Source organism: Symphalangus syndactylus, chromosome 24 (genome assembly GCF_028878055.3).
Source record: "Symphalangus syndactylus isolate Jambi chromosome 24, NHGRI_mSymSyn1-v2.1_pri, whole genome shotgun sequence".
Classification (NCBI taxonomy): Eukaryota; Metazoa; Chordata; class Mammalia; order Primates; family Hylobatidae; genus Symphalangus; species Symphalangus syndactylus.
The window spans coordinates 46,246,973-46,263,457 of record NC_072446.2 but is presented as its reverse complement, the minus strand read 5'-3'; the positions used below and the strand labels follow the sequence as shown (position 1 = coordinate 46,263,457).

At 42.2% G+C, this 16,485-nt stretch overlaps 1 protein-coding gene across 8 annotated transcripts in view; it reads left to right on the top strand.

Annotated features, from left to right (window-relative positions):
• SLC23A2 (solute carrier family 23 member 2) overlaps positions 1-16,485 on the top strand; it is a 152,145-nt gene that overhangs the window by 83,479 nt on the left and 52,181 nt on the right. For 6 of the 8 annotated variants that reach the window (XM_055266224.2, XM_055266223.2, XM_055266227.2 and 3 more), the window contains one exon: positions 7,163-7,261. The exons of the other annotated variants lie outside the window; for them this stretch is intronic. In XM_055266224.2, coding sequence (XP_055122199.1) covers positions 7,163-7,261 — 99 coding nt within the window. The remainder of the gene's footprint in view (positions 1-7,162; positions 7,262-16,485) is intronic. 8 annotated transcript variants of the gene reach the window in all.

Below are 16,485 nucleotides of genomic sequence, written 5' to 3'. Positions count from 1 at the left end.
CGCGAGCCTCCATGCCCAGCTAACTTTTGTATTTTTAGTGCAGATGGGGTTTCACCATGTTGGCCAGGCTGGTCTCGGACTCCTGACCTCAAGTGATCCACCCATCTTGGCCTCCCAGAGTGCTGGGATTACAGGCATGAGCCATTGCACCCAGCCTTTCCTCATAGTTTTAATGTATATCTTCTTATGAGTAAGGTTGAGCATCTTTTTACTGTTCAAGAAGAATGTTTATTTCCTTAATTATTTTCCTACTGGGATGTTAGCCCTTTTCTTGTTGGGTTTGTGTCCCTTCTATATTTACATTTTAGAGACCTGGGTTTGTTATCTGTAATGTGTTAGCACCTGGGAAGAATGGGAGAGGACGGTCCGCTTTGGGTGGAGTGCTGTAATGTGCTGCGTGGCCTCAGGATCTGTTCTTGAATCCATCTGGGGATGGGATCCCTAGGGACATCTCTTAGAAACCTCACCTAGCAGGGAAGATGTTTGAAGTGCCCAACCTAGTTCCAGGCATGAATATGTGCCAGGCAGACAGTAGCAGTCACCACCCCACCTGCCTGGAGTGTGGGAGGAGCACACACTGCAGAGTGTTTCAGTGTGGGCCTTGGCAGACACATCACCCGCCTGAGCTCTACTGTGGGCCGGCACGGGGAGAGGTAAGGCTCCTTCTGGCTCCTCTTGTTGCCCTACTAGGGGACAGGTGAGATGCAGCTGGAATCCCCGGGGTGCTTCTGGCTGCCACAGCCTTAGCCTTCTGGAGAAGGCAGCCCTAAGAAGACCAGGCTGGGCCAGGTGAGTGGTGGAGGCCTAGCCATCCAGCAGCATCACCTGCACTAGGGAGTTATAGGAGCCATCCTGTTGGAAGAGGCAGTGAAAGCAAAATTAGAGGCTTTGCTGCATCAGCCACATTCAAGGTCGCTAGTATCATGTTAGAGCTATCCACTGCTGCATCTTTTTAAGATGATGTAATCTAAGATTGACAAGCTTTGGGTGTTTAGAATATGTTGTACTGTACTCACTTGAACTTATTTTTCATAGTGGTTAATTTTGAAATTTCTAATAATATTGAAAGTAGGTGGGAAGTTTTCATGTTCACAGTAAAGGAGCTTGGAGTAAAGGCTGGGAAACACTACTCTATTATCTTCTGTATTCAAAACACATTTTAATTGTGGAGTAGATTTGGATACAAGAGGAAATAACGGTGTGTGCACACACTGAGGAGGGGGATTAATAACAGTGTGTGTTACCTTTCTGTTAAAAGAATAGAAAGCAGAAATTTGGGGAACTTTATTACTATTCTGAAAGTGATTGGTTTAGTATAAAGTGGTTCTCTTAGTGGCCAGACACGTTATAGTGTGGATGAATTATGACCACATCCTGAATAAGTGGGAAGTTGAGTTCTGAACACTCTCATTGGAGGTGTAGGGTTTCGCAGGTGCCAGTGCCCTCCACTTGACAGGTGTCAGTAAGCAGCACATGCACTGTCACTTCTGCTTGAGAAATGTGGGCACACACAGCTGTCAGTTTCGCCTGGCACTGCTGTGATACTGACATCCCTAGGCAATGACTTCTGTCACTCCTGCTTCCTACACCTCTGACCATCTCAGGAGAACTGTTTAGAAATAACTACTTTAATACCATTGTCTTAGCTTAGTAAAAATAAAACACAAGCAAAAAAGACATTGTATTTATTGCTCAATAAATATAATGCAAATGCAATTGCATATTGGAGACAAACAAAATCATCTGGTTAGGCAGAGAAAACCTCCTTTCATAGATGATTGATTGTACAATATTAGTTTAGGAGACAAAACTTAAGGCCACAAGTTTTGTTTAAGATAGTTTTGGAGAAGAAAGGACATCTTGTTCCCAAAAGGGGTATACTAATCTGCTGGTATTTTTATAAAAACTTGATCAATTTCCTGAGGTGAACGATGCCAAGATTCTTCTGTTATCTATTAGATATCCAGAAGAAAACCAGACTTTATTAAGTTTAGAAAGCTTCCCAAGACATGTTTTATTTCCCAGTTAAAATAATATTTAAAAGTTCCAAAATATGAAGCTTTGATACTATCATCGACATTTTAATCCTTTTCCCATAAAAAAATTCATTCCTCAAGAACTGATTTTTACCATTTGATTTTTAAAATTAAATTTTGCATTAAAAATAGACCATTAGAGTATCTATTTTAATAAGCCAAAGGAAAAAATATTAGTAAAATAGACTAGTACTTCCAGTAGAACTGTTCATCTGTAAGAACCATTTAGGCAGCCCCCGCACGTAAATAGATCAGAAACGAGCCAGTCAGACAAGAGCATTTCCAGCTGGCGTCCCCATCTTATTATGGGCTTCCTTAGAGGATGGGGGTAGCATGGAGAGGAGAGCTACATCTCAGCTGTGCAACAGGAGGGTAGCAGGGGGAAGCTGGGCTCTGAGGTCCCCAGGGACAGCTGGACCTGTGCAAATCATAGGTTTTCTAGGTCAGTAGTATTTAGAGTTAAATAAACTTCCTGGACTAGCCTGACGAAGTAAAGCTTCCTTTTTTGGATGATTTCTGTGGGTCAAACACATTTTGAATTGGCTTACAAAAACACTCCACGGCTACCTCCACCAGTCTCTTTGGGACTGGCACCTCCATCCACCCAGCTTCCCAGCTGAGAAACCCAGACGGCAGCCTGGACACTTTACTCCCGTGCCCCCTGCTGTGCTGTGATGGTATCTCCCCATTGTACTCACCACAGAGCTCCCATCCAGACAATCTTCAGGGGGCATTAAGTCCACATCATTGCTCTTTCCTGAAGCTGACCGTCTTTCCCAGACCACTGTTAACACCTTGGCCCAGCTCCTGTCTCCTCGTGTGCCAAAGGGTCATTCCCTTACCCCACCCATCCACTCTCCTGCTGCACCCAGAGTGGCTGTCCAGTGCTAGCATCTGATTGTGGCTCTCCTGTTCTTGTCATTTCTTTGTGACTACTGACTGCTTCCTGTGTAACAGCGGAATTCCTTGGCGGGGCACTCAGTCTGGACTGAGCTCCTGCAGGGAGGCAGGACTGCATTCTCATTGCCTGGGATACAACCACAATTTGTTGAATGAATGAATATGTGACCTTTTTTTCTAGGCTTAGGAGTGTCTGCATTTTATAATACAGATGTTCCTTGACTTACGACAGTTACACCCCTAAAATGTATTTAATATACCTAACCTACTGGCAATTCATAGCTTAACCTCGCCTACCTCACATGTGCTCAGAGCCCTTACATTAGCCTGTAGTTAGGCAAAAGCATCTAACACAAAGCCTACTTTATGGTAAAGTGTTGAATATCTCTTGCAGTTTCTTGAATACTGAAGTGAAAAGCAGAGGGATTGTATGAGTACTTGACAGTTTCTACTGAATACATATCACTTTTGCACCACTGTAAAGTGAAAAAATCCTAAGTTTAACCATTGTAAGTTGGGGATCGTCATACTTGTGTGTGTATAAGTAGTGAGTGGAATGTGTCAGGGGAGCAGTAGGAATTGCTAACTCATTCCAAAATCTATCTTCTTAGTGCCATGTATACAGATGATTTTTTTAATGTATCGAGGTGAAGTTTGCCTAACATGAAATTAAAGTGAACAATTCAGTGATATTTTAACACACTCACAGTGTTGTACAGCCTACTCCATTTGGTTCCAAAACATTTTCATCTCCCGCACAGGAAACCCCATACTGATAAAGTTGCTGTTCCCTGCAGCAACCCGAGATAAATGCAGGTGAAGGTTAGTTTGGCTAGAGTCGGACTTTCAATCATATCTGGGTTTTTCTGATGGTTTAGTAACTAATCCGTGTTTTAAGAGAGTTCATCCTGAGAGCGTGTTGCTCTTGGCTTCTCAGTGGGTTGAGCACTGCTGCGATATGACTTGGAGCACAGTTCTCTCTGCAAGTTAAGAGTTTTCATCTCGTGGACCTGAACTTGGCCAGGAATGTGTATCCTCCCAGCAGCCAGTTTTTATAGGCAAACCAGCTCCACAAACTCAGTTGGCTTGTGTAAAAAACTATAACATGTTTGAGAAGTAATTTTAAAAGCAGGTCTTTATTTGAAGTAATGTAAGAGAATTCTGCTCGTTGGAGTATGTACTAATTAATTGAGATCTCTGGCATAGTTTTTATTTTTATTTTATTTTATTTTTTATTTGTTGAGATGGAGTCTCGCTCTGTTGACCAGGCTAGAGTACAGTGGCACAATCTCGGCTCACTGCAACCTCCACCTCCTGGGTTCAAGCGATTCTCCTGCCTCATCCTCTCAAGTAGCTGGGATTACAGGCGCCCATCACCACGCCCAGCTAATTTTTGTATTTTTAGTAGAGATGGAGTTTTGCCATGTTGGCCAGGCTGGTCTCGAACTCCTGATCTCGGGTGATCTGCCTGCCACGGCCTCCCAAAGTGCTGGGATTACAGGCATGAGCCACTGCGCCCAGCCTCTCTGGCATTCTTAAAAACCCACTTCAGACCTAGGTTATAATCTGTATGACCTTGAATGAGAAATCTAATTTTTCACTGCCCTAATTTCCTTGACTACAAAAACACATGAATTGGGAATCTCTCTGGACCTCCTCAATCCTAGCTGTGCTGCTAGGATTTTAGTCTTAAATTTCTTTCCTATTATCAAAATAAATTGTACTTATTCATTTTAGGAAATTACCAAACTATAAAAAAGGGAAAAAGTTGGCAAAAGTGGCCCTACCAATTAAGGACAACCACTGTTAGCATTTTGGAGTATGTCTTTTTTTAAAAATTATCCATTTTAAAAAAAGCAGTATACAAATAACACAAATACATCCTGATCATAAAAGATCCAAACACGTACAAAGGGTTGGGAGTAAAAAAATGAAAGGTGTCTGCTATTGCTGTTCTTGTCCCTAAGGCAGCACCCTTCCTACTGGTTGTGATTTTCCTGTATCCTTTTCTGTCCTTTTTAGACAAGTGGTGGGGTCATTACAATTTTCTTTTTTAGCTCAGTTGGGATAATTCTAGGCTTATTGTTTTATGACTTTTTAAAAACAGTATTTCTTGGAGTTCTTTTTTTTTTTTTAAATTAGTACATCAGCTATTTATTTATTTATTTATTTATTTATTTATTTATTTAGAGTCAATGTCTTGCTCTGTCACCCAGGCTGGAGTGCAACCCCCGCCTTTCATGTTCCAGCAGTTCTCCTGCCTCAGCCTCCTGAGTAGCTGGGACTGCAGATGTGCAACACCATGCCTGGCTTATTTTTGTATTTTTAGTAGAGACGGGGTTTCACTGTGTTGGCCAGCTGGTCTCGAACTCCTGACCTCAGGTGATCTGCCTGCCTCAGCCTTCCAAAGTGCAAGGATTACAGGCCTGAGCCACCGGGCCCGGTGCTTTATTATTTTTAATGGCTGAATATCTCCTCTAAATGAGTGTGTAATAATATAACTGTGTCTTTTTGATGAACATTTATGTTGTCCCCAAGTATTCAGTATTTCATAAATTACAGCAGTAATCAACCTTGAATATACATATTACCTGCATGGATATTTCTAGAGGATAAGCTTCTATGAGTATAATTGCTGGATCCACAGAAATACCTGTTTTAAATCCCATTGCCAAATTTCCCTCCACAAAGGCCATTCCACCAAGAGCATGTTCCCTCCAAAAACACAGGAGAGTAACTCTCCCCCATACCTTGGTCAACACCTGGTTCCATTTTTTAAGTTTCCCTCTAAATTTGTTTTTTTAAAAATAAAATTTTAATCATTATTTCCATAATTTAAAATGATATGGAACAGCTTTTCATGTGTTTTATTGTATATATGTGTTTCTTCTATGAATGATATATTCCTAGCCCTTGCCCATTTCCTTTCCATCCTTTTTCCTTAGACCTCTCAGGGATGAATTGGATTGTTTGGTTTTATTATTGGTTTGAGGTGTTCTTTACACATATTGATACTGACCCTTTTTATATCTGCTGCACCGTATTTTCTCCTAGGCCATCACTTGTCTTCTGCTTGCTTTTAGTGTATTTCACAATGCCGGAATTTGAACTTTTTATGTACTTTTTAAATCTGTAGTTTTTAAATGTATTTGCACTGTTAACCATATATACAGTTACCCTAATATTTATTACATGTGCATTTTCCTTGATACTACTCTGTGTAAAAATCTTTTCCCTTGTAGTATTCTGGGTGTCAGTGGCCTACAACTAGTTATTTGAGCCATGTGCGGTGGCTCACGCCTATAATCCCAGCACTTTGGGAGGCCGAGGTGAGTGGATCACCTAAGGTCAGGAGTTTGAGACCAGCCTGACCAACATGGTGAAACCCCGTTTCTACTAATAATATAAAAATTAGCCAGGTGTTGTGGTGGGCACCTGTAATTCCAGCTACTTGGGAGGCTGAGGCAGGAGAATCGCTTGAACCTGGGAGGCGGAGGTTGCAGTGAGCCGAGATCACACCATTGCATTCCAGCCTGGGCGACAGAGCGAGACATCGTCTCAAAAACAAAACAAAACAACAACAACAACAACAACAAAAACCTAAAAAAAAAAAACTAGTTATTTGTTATTATTAACAGTGATTACTTTCTCTGGGTTAAAGCTTTTGTTCTCAATATTGTTCTCCAGTATAGATTCCTAGAAGTGGAACCATTTGGCTAAAAAGTAAAAATATTTTATGGCTCTTGCTACTGGCTGGCAGAACCTGAGACGATGGTGTGGCCCCTTACCGAGGAGTGTTCTCCAGTGGGCTGGTTTACTTAGGTGAACAGCAGAGCTTGAGTTCCTCCAGCTAGAACATTTCCCCTTCTAGGGGCAGGAAGTTGGCCTCAGGTGGTTATGTGGGCAGGGATCTTAACCGAGGCAGCTCAGGGTACTCTCACCTGTTCAGCCTGGGCCTGGTCCACAAACAGCATGGGCCTCTGAGCCAAACTTCCCTTGCCCTGGAGGATGTGGGGGTGCCCCTGCTGAGGTTGCCCTGGGATTTTATTACTGTTCTCCCCGGCTGAGCCTTCTGCTAAGGCAGCCTCCCCATATGGTACGTGGAGTATGTTTCTCCATCAAAATCATGCCTGGTCATGCACTCACCAGGAGAATTACAAACGGCTTTCGGGAGGAGGAAAATGTGGTTCACGCTGAAACAGCCTCTAAGTGGATTGTCTCTGCAGGTGGTGATAAATGGAGGCGCCACCTCCAGCGGTGAGCAGGACAATGAGGACACTGAGCTCATGGCGATCTACACTACGGAAAATGGCATTGCAGAAAAGGTACCCCTTCCCTCACCCCGTGTCCCCACTCCCACCGCCATCCCCTCCCACAAGTGCTGCCCGGGATCCGGATCCCTTGCAGGCACCTGCATGTCCTTCATCTGGGGCTTGGTCTCTGACCCCCGAGGGGGTGTGTTCTCTTCATAAGGGAAGTAGGAGGAGCCATAGGGAATAGAAGTTACTAGTTTTTTTTTTTTTTTTAATTGTTTTAATGGCATTTAAGGTGAGAATCATAGAGGAGGATCTAGATATTTAAAAAAGCCTCAGCCAAGATGGCAGAGGGAAGTGGTTAAGAGCTTGAGGTCTGGCATCTGGTCTGGGTGCAAATATGAGTCAGACTGAGGAAATTACAGAAGTTCTCTGGGCCTCAGTTCCCTGTCTCTAAAATGGGAATAAAAATATCAACATCTGGTTGTTTTGCAGAGTGAATGAAATAATGTGTGAAGTTATTAGCATCGTGCCTGTTACATATACATGTGCAGTAAGTAAGAGAATAAGGGAAATCAGCAAGTGGTTTATACAGCCTATGAAAATGCCTTTGAGCTTTGGCCTTAGGACCTTTGGCACCTTAGTGTGCCAGTGGAAATGGCACACTAAGGTGGGGAGAATCGTGTTTGTGTTTTTTTTTGTTTATTTTTGTTTTGCTCTGTGCCTCATTCCATCTCCTTGAATGGTCAGACTTTGTGACCATAGAGGTCAGGAAAGAGTTGCCCAAAGTGGCTCCAATCTGGGCGCAGTGGCTCACACCTATAATCCCAACACTTTGGGAGGCTGAGGCGGGAAGATTGCTTGAAGCCAGGAGTTTGAGACCAGCCTGGGCAACGTAGCAAGATCCTGTCTCTAAAAAAAAAAAAAAAAAAAAAGATAATTATCCAGGTGTGGTGATGTGCGCCTATAGTAGCAGCTACTCAGGGGCAGGAGGATTGCTTGAGCCTAAGAGTTTGAGCCTACAGTGAGCTAAGATCATGCCACTGCACTCCAACTGGGAAGACAGAGTAAGACCCTGTCTCTAAAAAAATAAAATAAATAAAAATAAGACAAAGTAGGTCCAGATATCCTGATTTCTTTTTTTCTTTGTATCCGCCACGAGGTCTAACATATGAGAAGTTAGATAATCTGATATTTCCAAATTGTATTGCAGCTCTGAGACTTTCATTTGAGTTTTACTTGATAGATTTTAAACACAGGTTTTATTTATACTATGAAAATTTACTGATTTTCAACTGACATAATAAGAAACTAAACAATTTATGTAAAAAGAAATTCTATTCTGGAACCACTGTAATATACTGTAGACAGTGTATACTGTGTATTCTAATAACAGACCACCCAGAAGTTGACACATAAAAATATAGTACCTGACTTGGGTATTAGCATGGTGAGTTCACAGTGTAATCACTAAAGTGATTAAGAACAAATAAATTGTATTGAAATTCTGGAATAACCAAATTTTATGCCCTTTTAAACAAAATTCCAATCTGGGATATGGAAATTTCATTTTTGCCAATAACCAGTATTGTTATTATTTTCCTGCTGCTTGGAGCTATTATAAATTTTATGGAGGTTAATTAAAGTAGATCCATGCAGAGATATTGAAATTCCAGAAGTGTGGAGTTCCAAGCTGCTCCCCAGAGGTTAGTGCAGTGGTGTTTGGCATATGGATTGGTGCCTGCGGTCTGCAGCTGAGGCACGTCCCACACCGCCGGGCCGCAGCTTTCACACGGCCCATCTTGTAACAAAGGGCTTCTTCACAGACTTAGTGGGGCCACATATAATCCTGTATGCCATGATTCCAGGCTGTCATGTTTTCAGACTTCCTCCTTCTCTGTCTGGAGATCGTTTTTAGAAATAAATAGTGATGAGCATTAACACTTTGGGGCTTAGCTTTACCTTTTACTGATGGGAGGGATCCAGTTGTAGGAAAAATGTCTCTAGCACATTTATGCTAGATGTTTATTTTCCTGTTTGGGTGAACATTTTTTCATTGTCTAAACATTGATACATTTGCATTTCCTTGAATACCAATGAAATGGAGTGTCTTAATATTTTCCTGGCCATTTTTCTTACTTTATGAAATGAGGAGGGCAGTGAGAAGAGCTGCCACGTATTAAATAGTGCTAGTTGGGCTGGGTGTGGTGGCTCATGCCTGCAATCACAGCACTTTGGGAGGCCGAGATGGGTGGATCACTTGAGGTCAGGAGTTCAAGACCAGCCTGGCCAACATGGCGAAACCCCGTCTCTACTAAAGACACAAAAATTAGCCAGGAGTGGTGTTGCACGCCTGTGGTTGGGTTGCAGCTACTTGAGAGGCTGAGGCAGGAGAATCACCTGAACCCAGGAGGCAGAGGTTGCAGTAAGCTGAGATGGCACCACTGCCCTCCAGCCTGTGTGACAGAGTGAGACTCCGTCTCAAAAAAAGTAAATAAATAAAATGCTAGTCATTAAGCCAGACCCTCAGCGGGCTGTTTCGTTGTTTTTTTTTTTTCTTGAGACAGAGTCTCACTCTGTCAACCGGGCTGAAGTGCAGTGGCCCAGTCTCTGCTCACTACAATCTCTGCCTCCCTGGTTCAAGTGATTCTCCTACCTCAGCCTCCTGAGCAGCTGGGACCAGAGGCGCACACCATCACACCAGGCTAATTTTTTTTGTGGTTTTAGTAAAGTTGGGGATTTACCATGTTGGCCAGGCTAGTCTCAAACTCCCAACCTCAGGTGATTTATCTGCCTTGGCCTCCCAAAGTGCTCAGATTACAGGTGTGAGCCACCATACCCAGCCAAAAGTAGTGGAAGGCTCTCAGGAAGCCGGATTGCCCCTGTGTGAGCAGAGTGGCATGTAAGCTGGTTATTAAAGAGCCTGCACTGGATGTGCTGCCCTGTGTGCCACTGGGTCTTTTGCTGCCCGTTGTTTCAAATGCCTCGTTGCAATTATCATATTAAATACAAGATAAAATAAACTTGTCTTCTATAACTTTGAGATCTACTTTTTTTTTGTTAAAGACCTTTTCTGACTTGGGCCAGGTGGGTGGCTCATGCCTGTAATGCCAGCACTTTGGGAGGCCAAGGTGGGTGGATTGCCTGAGCTCAGAAGTTTGAGACTAGCCTGGGCAACGTGGTGAAACCCCATCTCTACTAAAAATACAAAAAAAATTAGCCGGGCTTCATGGCATTCGCCTGTAATCCCAGCTACTTGGGAGGCTGAGGCAAGAGAATTGCTTGAATCCAGGAGGCGGAGGTTGTAGTGAGCCAAGATGGCGCTACTGCGCTCCAACCTGGGTGACAAAGTGAGACTGTCTCAAAACAAAAGAGACCTTTTCTGACTTTTGATCCCTATAGATTCTCTTTAAGCTATCTTTTGTTAAAGGACTAGCTGTTCCAAAAAAAAAAAAAAAAAATGACATTCATTTTAACATGATTGTCTAACTGTAAACAGTCCAAAAAATGGAGAAAGTTGAAAATGTGCCCCCTACATTCTTTATATATTCTATGTAACCAGTGGCTGGCAACCTGACGTAGAGTAACCGTCCTAAAGCTGAGATCTGAAATCTGCAATGTTCCAATATCTGAAATTTTTTGAGCACCGACACGATGCTCAAAGGAAATGCATGCTCATTGGAGCATTTTGGATTTGAGTTTTGGGATTGGGATGCGCAACCGGTAAGTATTTCAAAATCCCCAAAAAATCTGAAATCCAAAACATTTGGGTTCCAAGCATTTTCAACCTGTATGTATATTCCATACCACTTTCCACATAGGTACACACACGCAGATGCCCCAGATGTTAACATTTTACTGTATTTTCTTAATCATTCTTGTAGGCATATTATTATTTCTGAGCTGTTCGAATCTTACAGACATAATGCCCCTTTATTTAGGGAAAATACTGCACGTGTATTTCCTTAAAACAAAGACATTCTCTTTGTTTTATAACTTCAGTACAATGTTTTTTGAGACAGTCTTGCTCTGTCATTCAGGCTGGAATGCAGTGGTGCAATCTCAGCTCACTGCAACCTCCACCCCCCAGGTTCAAGCAATTCTCATACCTCAGCCTCAGCCTCCCAAGTAGCTGAGATCACAGGCGTGCACCACCACACCTGGCTAATTTTTCTATTTTTAGTAGAGACGGAGTTTTGCCATGTTGACCAGGCTGGCCTGGAACTCTGGCTTCAAGGAATCTACCTGCCTCGGCCTCCCAAAGTGCTGGGATTACAGGCATGAGCCACCATACCCGGTCCCTACAGTACAATTCTTAACACTTATAAATTAAATGATTAGTCATACAATATCTAATTGATTTTATTACTTAATCCCAATTATAAAATATTTAATATCTACCAGCTTTATTCACATTTCCTCAGTCCAAATAATATTCATTATTGTAAAATAAATAAATTAATTAATTTTAAAAGTTTTGGTCCAGGAATCAAATCAGGGGCTGTTGAGGCATTTACTTTTTAGGTATATCCTTAGTCTTCTTTAACCTGGAACAATTTTTCATTGTTAATGTAACATGGTACAAGCCAGTTTACTTTGTAGAATCTCTCTCAGCTTGGGTTCGTCACTGTAGTTTTAACCTGATTTTTCATTATTGAGGCTGCATCTCTTTACACATGCTCAAAAGCTATGTGTATATCCTTTTCTGGGCCAGTTTTTCCTGGCACTTTCAATATTTAGCTTCGTGGCTGCTATTATTTCAGGAATTGGGTCTTTAAATATTAATTCCAGTCTATTCTTTTGGTTTCTGATTTGGGAGCTGCAATTATGCATGTTTTGTTTGTTCTTTGCCTGCCTCCTCCAACTATCAGTTCTCTTTCATCTTTTCTTTTTCCTCTTAGCACGGAGTTTTTTCATTCTAGTCTCTGACCTTTACTCTGTTTCTCAGCTTATCTGTTCTTCCTTGTGCTCCTCACACTTTCATAGTTTTTTGTATTTTTCTTCCTTTCCATCTGGCCAAATTTTGTACTCATGTTTATTTCCAGTTTTCCTTAAATGTCTGTCTGAATTTTAAGGTCTTCCTTAGTAAGAATGATTGTTTTATTGTGTTTTCAAAATGCATTTTTTTCATTAATCCATTGAATACTGTAGTATCCTTCTAATTTGTTAACATATCCTTTATTTCTTAAATTTTTCTTATTTCTTTGGTTAATTTCTATATTCTTTTTTCCTTGTTCTGACATTTAACACTTACTCTTATCTGTATTTGTCTTTTTCTTATTTTTGAGAGCTACCTTTGACTTCCAACCCTTCTGTTGAGTTTTAAAAAACTATCCTGTGCTTAATTTCTGAGACCTCTTTTATTGTTTTTTGGTTTTGTTTACTAGTTAAAGTCTTTAAAAAGCATTCGTCTCCCACAATAGAAGTAACTTTATTTTTCTGAAGATAGTTTTTTTTTTAAACTTTTTAAAAAATACTACATTGATTATATTTTCTGTTTCTTTGCCTTCATTTTTTTAGTCTTTCTTCACTGTCCCAGGATAGGAGGCAATAAAAGATAGGATTGTGAGGTCTTTGTGTGTGATGAAGTTTATATAATCATGGGCCTGCCCTTGAGTGACCAGGTGGAAAGCCGTGTTGTGTCTGTGGGATCTGTAGATGTCACTGTCTTGTCTTTGGGGCTGATCAGCTTTCTCTAGAAAGGAATCGTGTGGTCTCCTGTGGGTATAAGTCTGGCTTCTGTGACCTGGTTTCTGGCATTCTGGAAGCAGATGAGTATCCTGCTGCTGCTGTTTTCCTTGATCGCTGTGTGGTGTTCCTCAGTCTGAGGGCTTTCCAGTTTATATTCTTCAAACCATACATACTCGTTTCTTGAAGGAGGAGGATAGCAATAGTTAACACACTGTCTGACCAGTTTGCGGAGTTAAGACCTGCCCTCTCCCCGTTACTACCCTGTCTAGTGCTTCCAAGGATAGCACTTTCTGGGGTCCTGCTGGTCAGCCAGCCCACCTCTTCATGGCATCCTTCTATGAGCACCCAGCTTGTGCATTCCTTCCCTCTCCCAAATTGGTCACAAATCATCCAAACAATTTCCATATTAAAAAAAGTTAATCTATTTTTCTTGATCTCCTCTTTGCTTTGTCCTTATAGATGTGTATCATATTTATTCCTTCTGTGTTTTTAGGACTTAGAAGAAAAGACACATGTGGTCAATCTACCATGCTTAACTAGAACTCAAAAGTTGGCTTGTTGAAAAGAATAATGAAATTGATCTTTTTAGGTTTTTTGTTTTTTGGTTTTATTTTTTGGTTTTGAGACAGTGTCACTCTGTCACCCAGGCTGGAGTGCAGTGGCGCGATCTTGGCTCACCGCAGCCTCCGCCTCCTGGGTTGAAGCGATTCTCCTGCCTCAGCCTCCCAAGTAGCTGGGACTACAGGCATGCGCCACCACGCCCAGCCAATTTTTCTATTTTCAGTAGAGACAGGGTTTCAGGGTTTCGCCGTATTGGCCAGGCTGACCTCAAGTGATTGGCTTGCCTCGGCCTCCCAAAGTGCTGGGATTACAGACGTGAGCTACCAGCCTGTTTTATTTTTTTTGAGACAAGATCTCTGTTGCCTAGGCTGGAGTGCAGTGGCATGATCACAGCTCACTGCAGCCTCAACCTCTCAGGCTCAAGTGATGCTCCTACCTCAGACTCCTGAGCAGCTGACCACTGGCATGTGCCACCACACCCAGCTAATTTTTGTTTGTTTGTTTTTGAAGACAGGGTCTCTGTCTGTTGCCCAGACTGGTCTCGAACTCCTGAGCTCAAGCAGTCTGCTGACCTTGGTCTCTCAAAGTGCTGGAATTATAGACATGAGCCACCATGCCTGGCCAAAATTGATCTTTTGTGGCCCTGATTAAGAGAAAAAAAATAGAAAGCACACATATACATTAGTATAGTAAAAAGGAGAAATGTACAAGAGAATAATACATGCTACTTTATGATAATCAGTTTGAAACACTACAGCAGGGGTTGGCAAGCCAAATTTGGTTTAATATCTGTTCTTATCAGTGGAGTTTTGCTGGAACACAGCCACATTTCTGCGTTTACCTGTTGCCTAAGGCTGCATCCATGCTACAGTGACAGAACCATGTGGCTCCCAAAGCTTGAAATATTTACTGTGTGGCCCTTTATAAAAAATATGTGCTGACTCTGCTGTAGAGGAAATGATTTCCTAGAGAAAGAGACTACAATTGACCCCAAAGGTGCTAGACTAGATACATAACCGCAGAGGAGATAGCAAAGGTTATTAAAAATGTTAAGAAGGCTCCAGGCAGAGAACAGCGTTCTGAGTTTACTCTAGTCTTCGGAGCACAGGTCATTTTTTTGTTCTTTAGATTATTTCGGACCATAGAATAAGATGGAAAGTCTTTGTAAAGTGACATAATTATTTATGTAGTCATCTTTTACAGAAACCTTGTTAGAGGTTTTTGTTTTTGCAGTATTTAAAATAGCTCATAGTTTACACAGTGATCACTGAGTGTGGCACCACAGTGCGTAGAGTGCACAATGGCCAGACTGGTCCTTCTGTCATCAGGAGGGGCTGCACAGCGTCTGCCTCACAGTGTTGTCTGATCCCCTTGACCACACAGCCCCCTCCTGTATCATTTTAATACCAGTTGTGGACCTTTACACTAGTTTTGTTTCTGAGTTGTAGGGCTACCCTCATTACTAGGAAAAGTTTGTGTGTGTGCATGTGCACACATGTGCCTGTGTGTACATCTTAACCTCTGCCTGGATGCGAAAAGTCTTGTCTTTTTTTGTGTGTGTGAGACAGAATCTCGCTCTGTTGCCCAGGCCAGAGTGCAGTGGCGTGATCTCGGCTCACTGCAACCTCTGTCTCCTGGGTTCAAGCATTTCTCCTGCCTCACCCTCCGGAATAGCTGGGATTACAAGTGCACGCCACCACGCCCAGCTAATTTTTGTATTTTTAGTAGAGACAGGGTTTCACCATGTTGGCTAGGCTAATCTTGAACTCCTGACCTCAGGTGATCTACCTGCCTTGGCAGGTGCTGGAATTACAGATGTGAGCCACTGCACCTGGCCAAAAAGTCTTTTCATCTGCCATATAATTAACACTAGTGGTTTTGGAATTGTTAGAAAAATGTTGCTTACATTATCGTATAACAGGTTGTACTAGTCTATGATAGTGTTATGTATTCTGTCTTCAGACATTTCTCTTTGTTATGAAATACTTTGTCATGTTACTTTGTAAGCAGCAGCACCACCCGTGTGGCTGTAGCTAATGCAGTGCTGTTGAGCTGACCTTTGTGTAGTGAGCCCCAGGTCTATAATTCTGTCATGTTAGCAAAATGGTGACCTCAGTTCAGAAGTTCCCAAATCAGGTTCTGTGATTTATGAGAAGCACTCAGAATTCAGCAGAGCTGTTTTACTCACAGTTAAGGGTTTTTTTGTTTTGTTTTGTTTTGTTTTTTTCAGAGAAAGGATACAGATTAAAATCAACAATGAAAAAAGGCACATAGGCAGGGTCTAGGAGACACCAGGCACAGGCTTGCAACCACCCTCTCCCAGTGGAGTCATGCAGGCAGTGTTCAGTTTTCCCAGCAGTGATATGTGATAACACCCATTCAACCAGGGAAGCTCATCCAAGCCTTGGTGTCCAGGGTTTTTAATTGGGGATCTGTCGTATAGGTATGGCTGACTGCCTGTGTGGCTAACTTTAGTTACTCACCAGCCCCTCCAGAGGTCAAGCTGACACTGTGTGGCCAGGTTTCAGGTAAAAAAAATATGTATAAACTAGAGAAGGGGCCTCACTATGTTGCCCAGGCTGTTCTTGAACCCTGGCCTCAAGTGATCCTCACACCTTAGCATCCCAGAGTGCTGGGACCACAGGTGTGAGCCACTGGCACTGGGCCTAAAAAGACACGTTTAAGAGGCAGAAACCCCAAGAGCTCAGGTTATCCCCCACGTACCAGGCAAGAGTCAACCTTTTCTTTGAAATGTGCAGGGTTTGGACAACCCAGACCTGCTGAGTTAATCTTTATTGTACATCACTACATGCTACACCCCTCAGACACATACGTACTTTTTCTACCATTTCTTCCAACAAGTTTTTAAAGACATCTATAATCCATTGTAACGAATTCAACACAATGTAAATTTGCCAGTATCCCTTGTTAGGACGCAAGAGAAAGTTTTACCCAAAAGGTCATATTCGGTTACATTTGGATTAGATCAGATGTCAGCTTCCAACAGACATTTACCTTCTGGCTGTGGAAGGTGAAGGTGAACT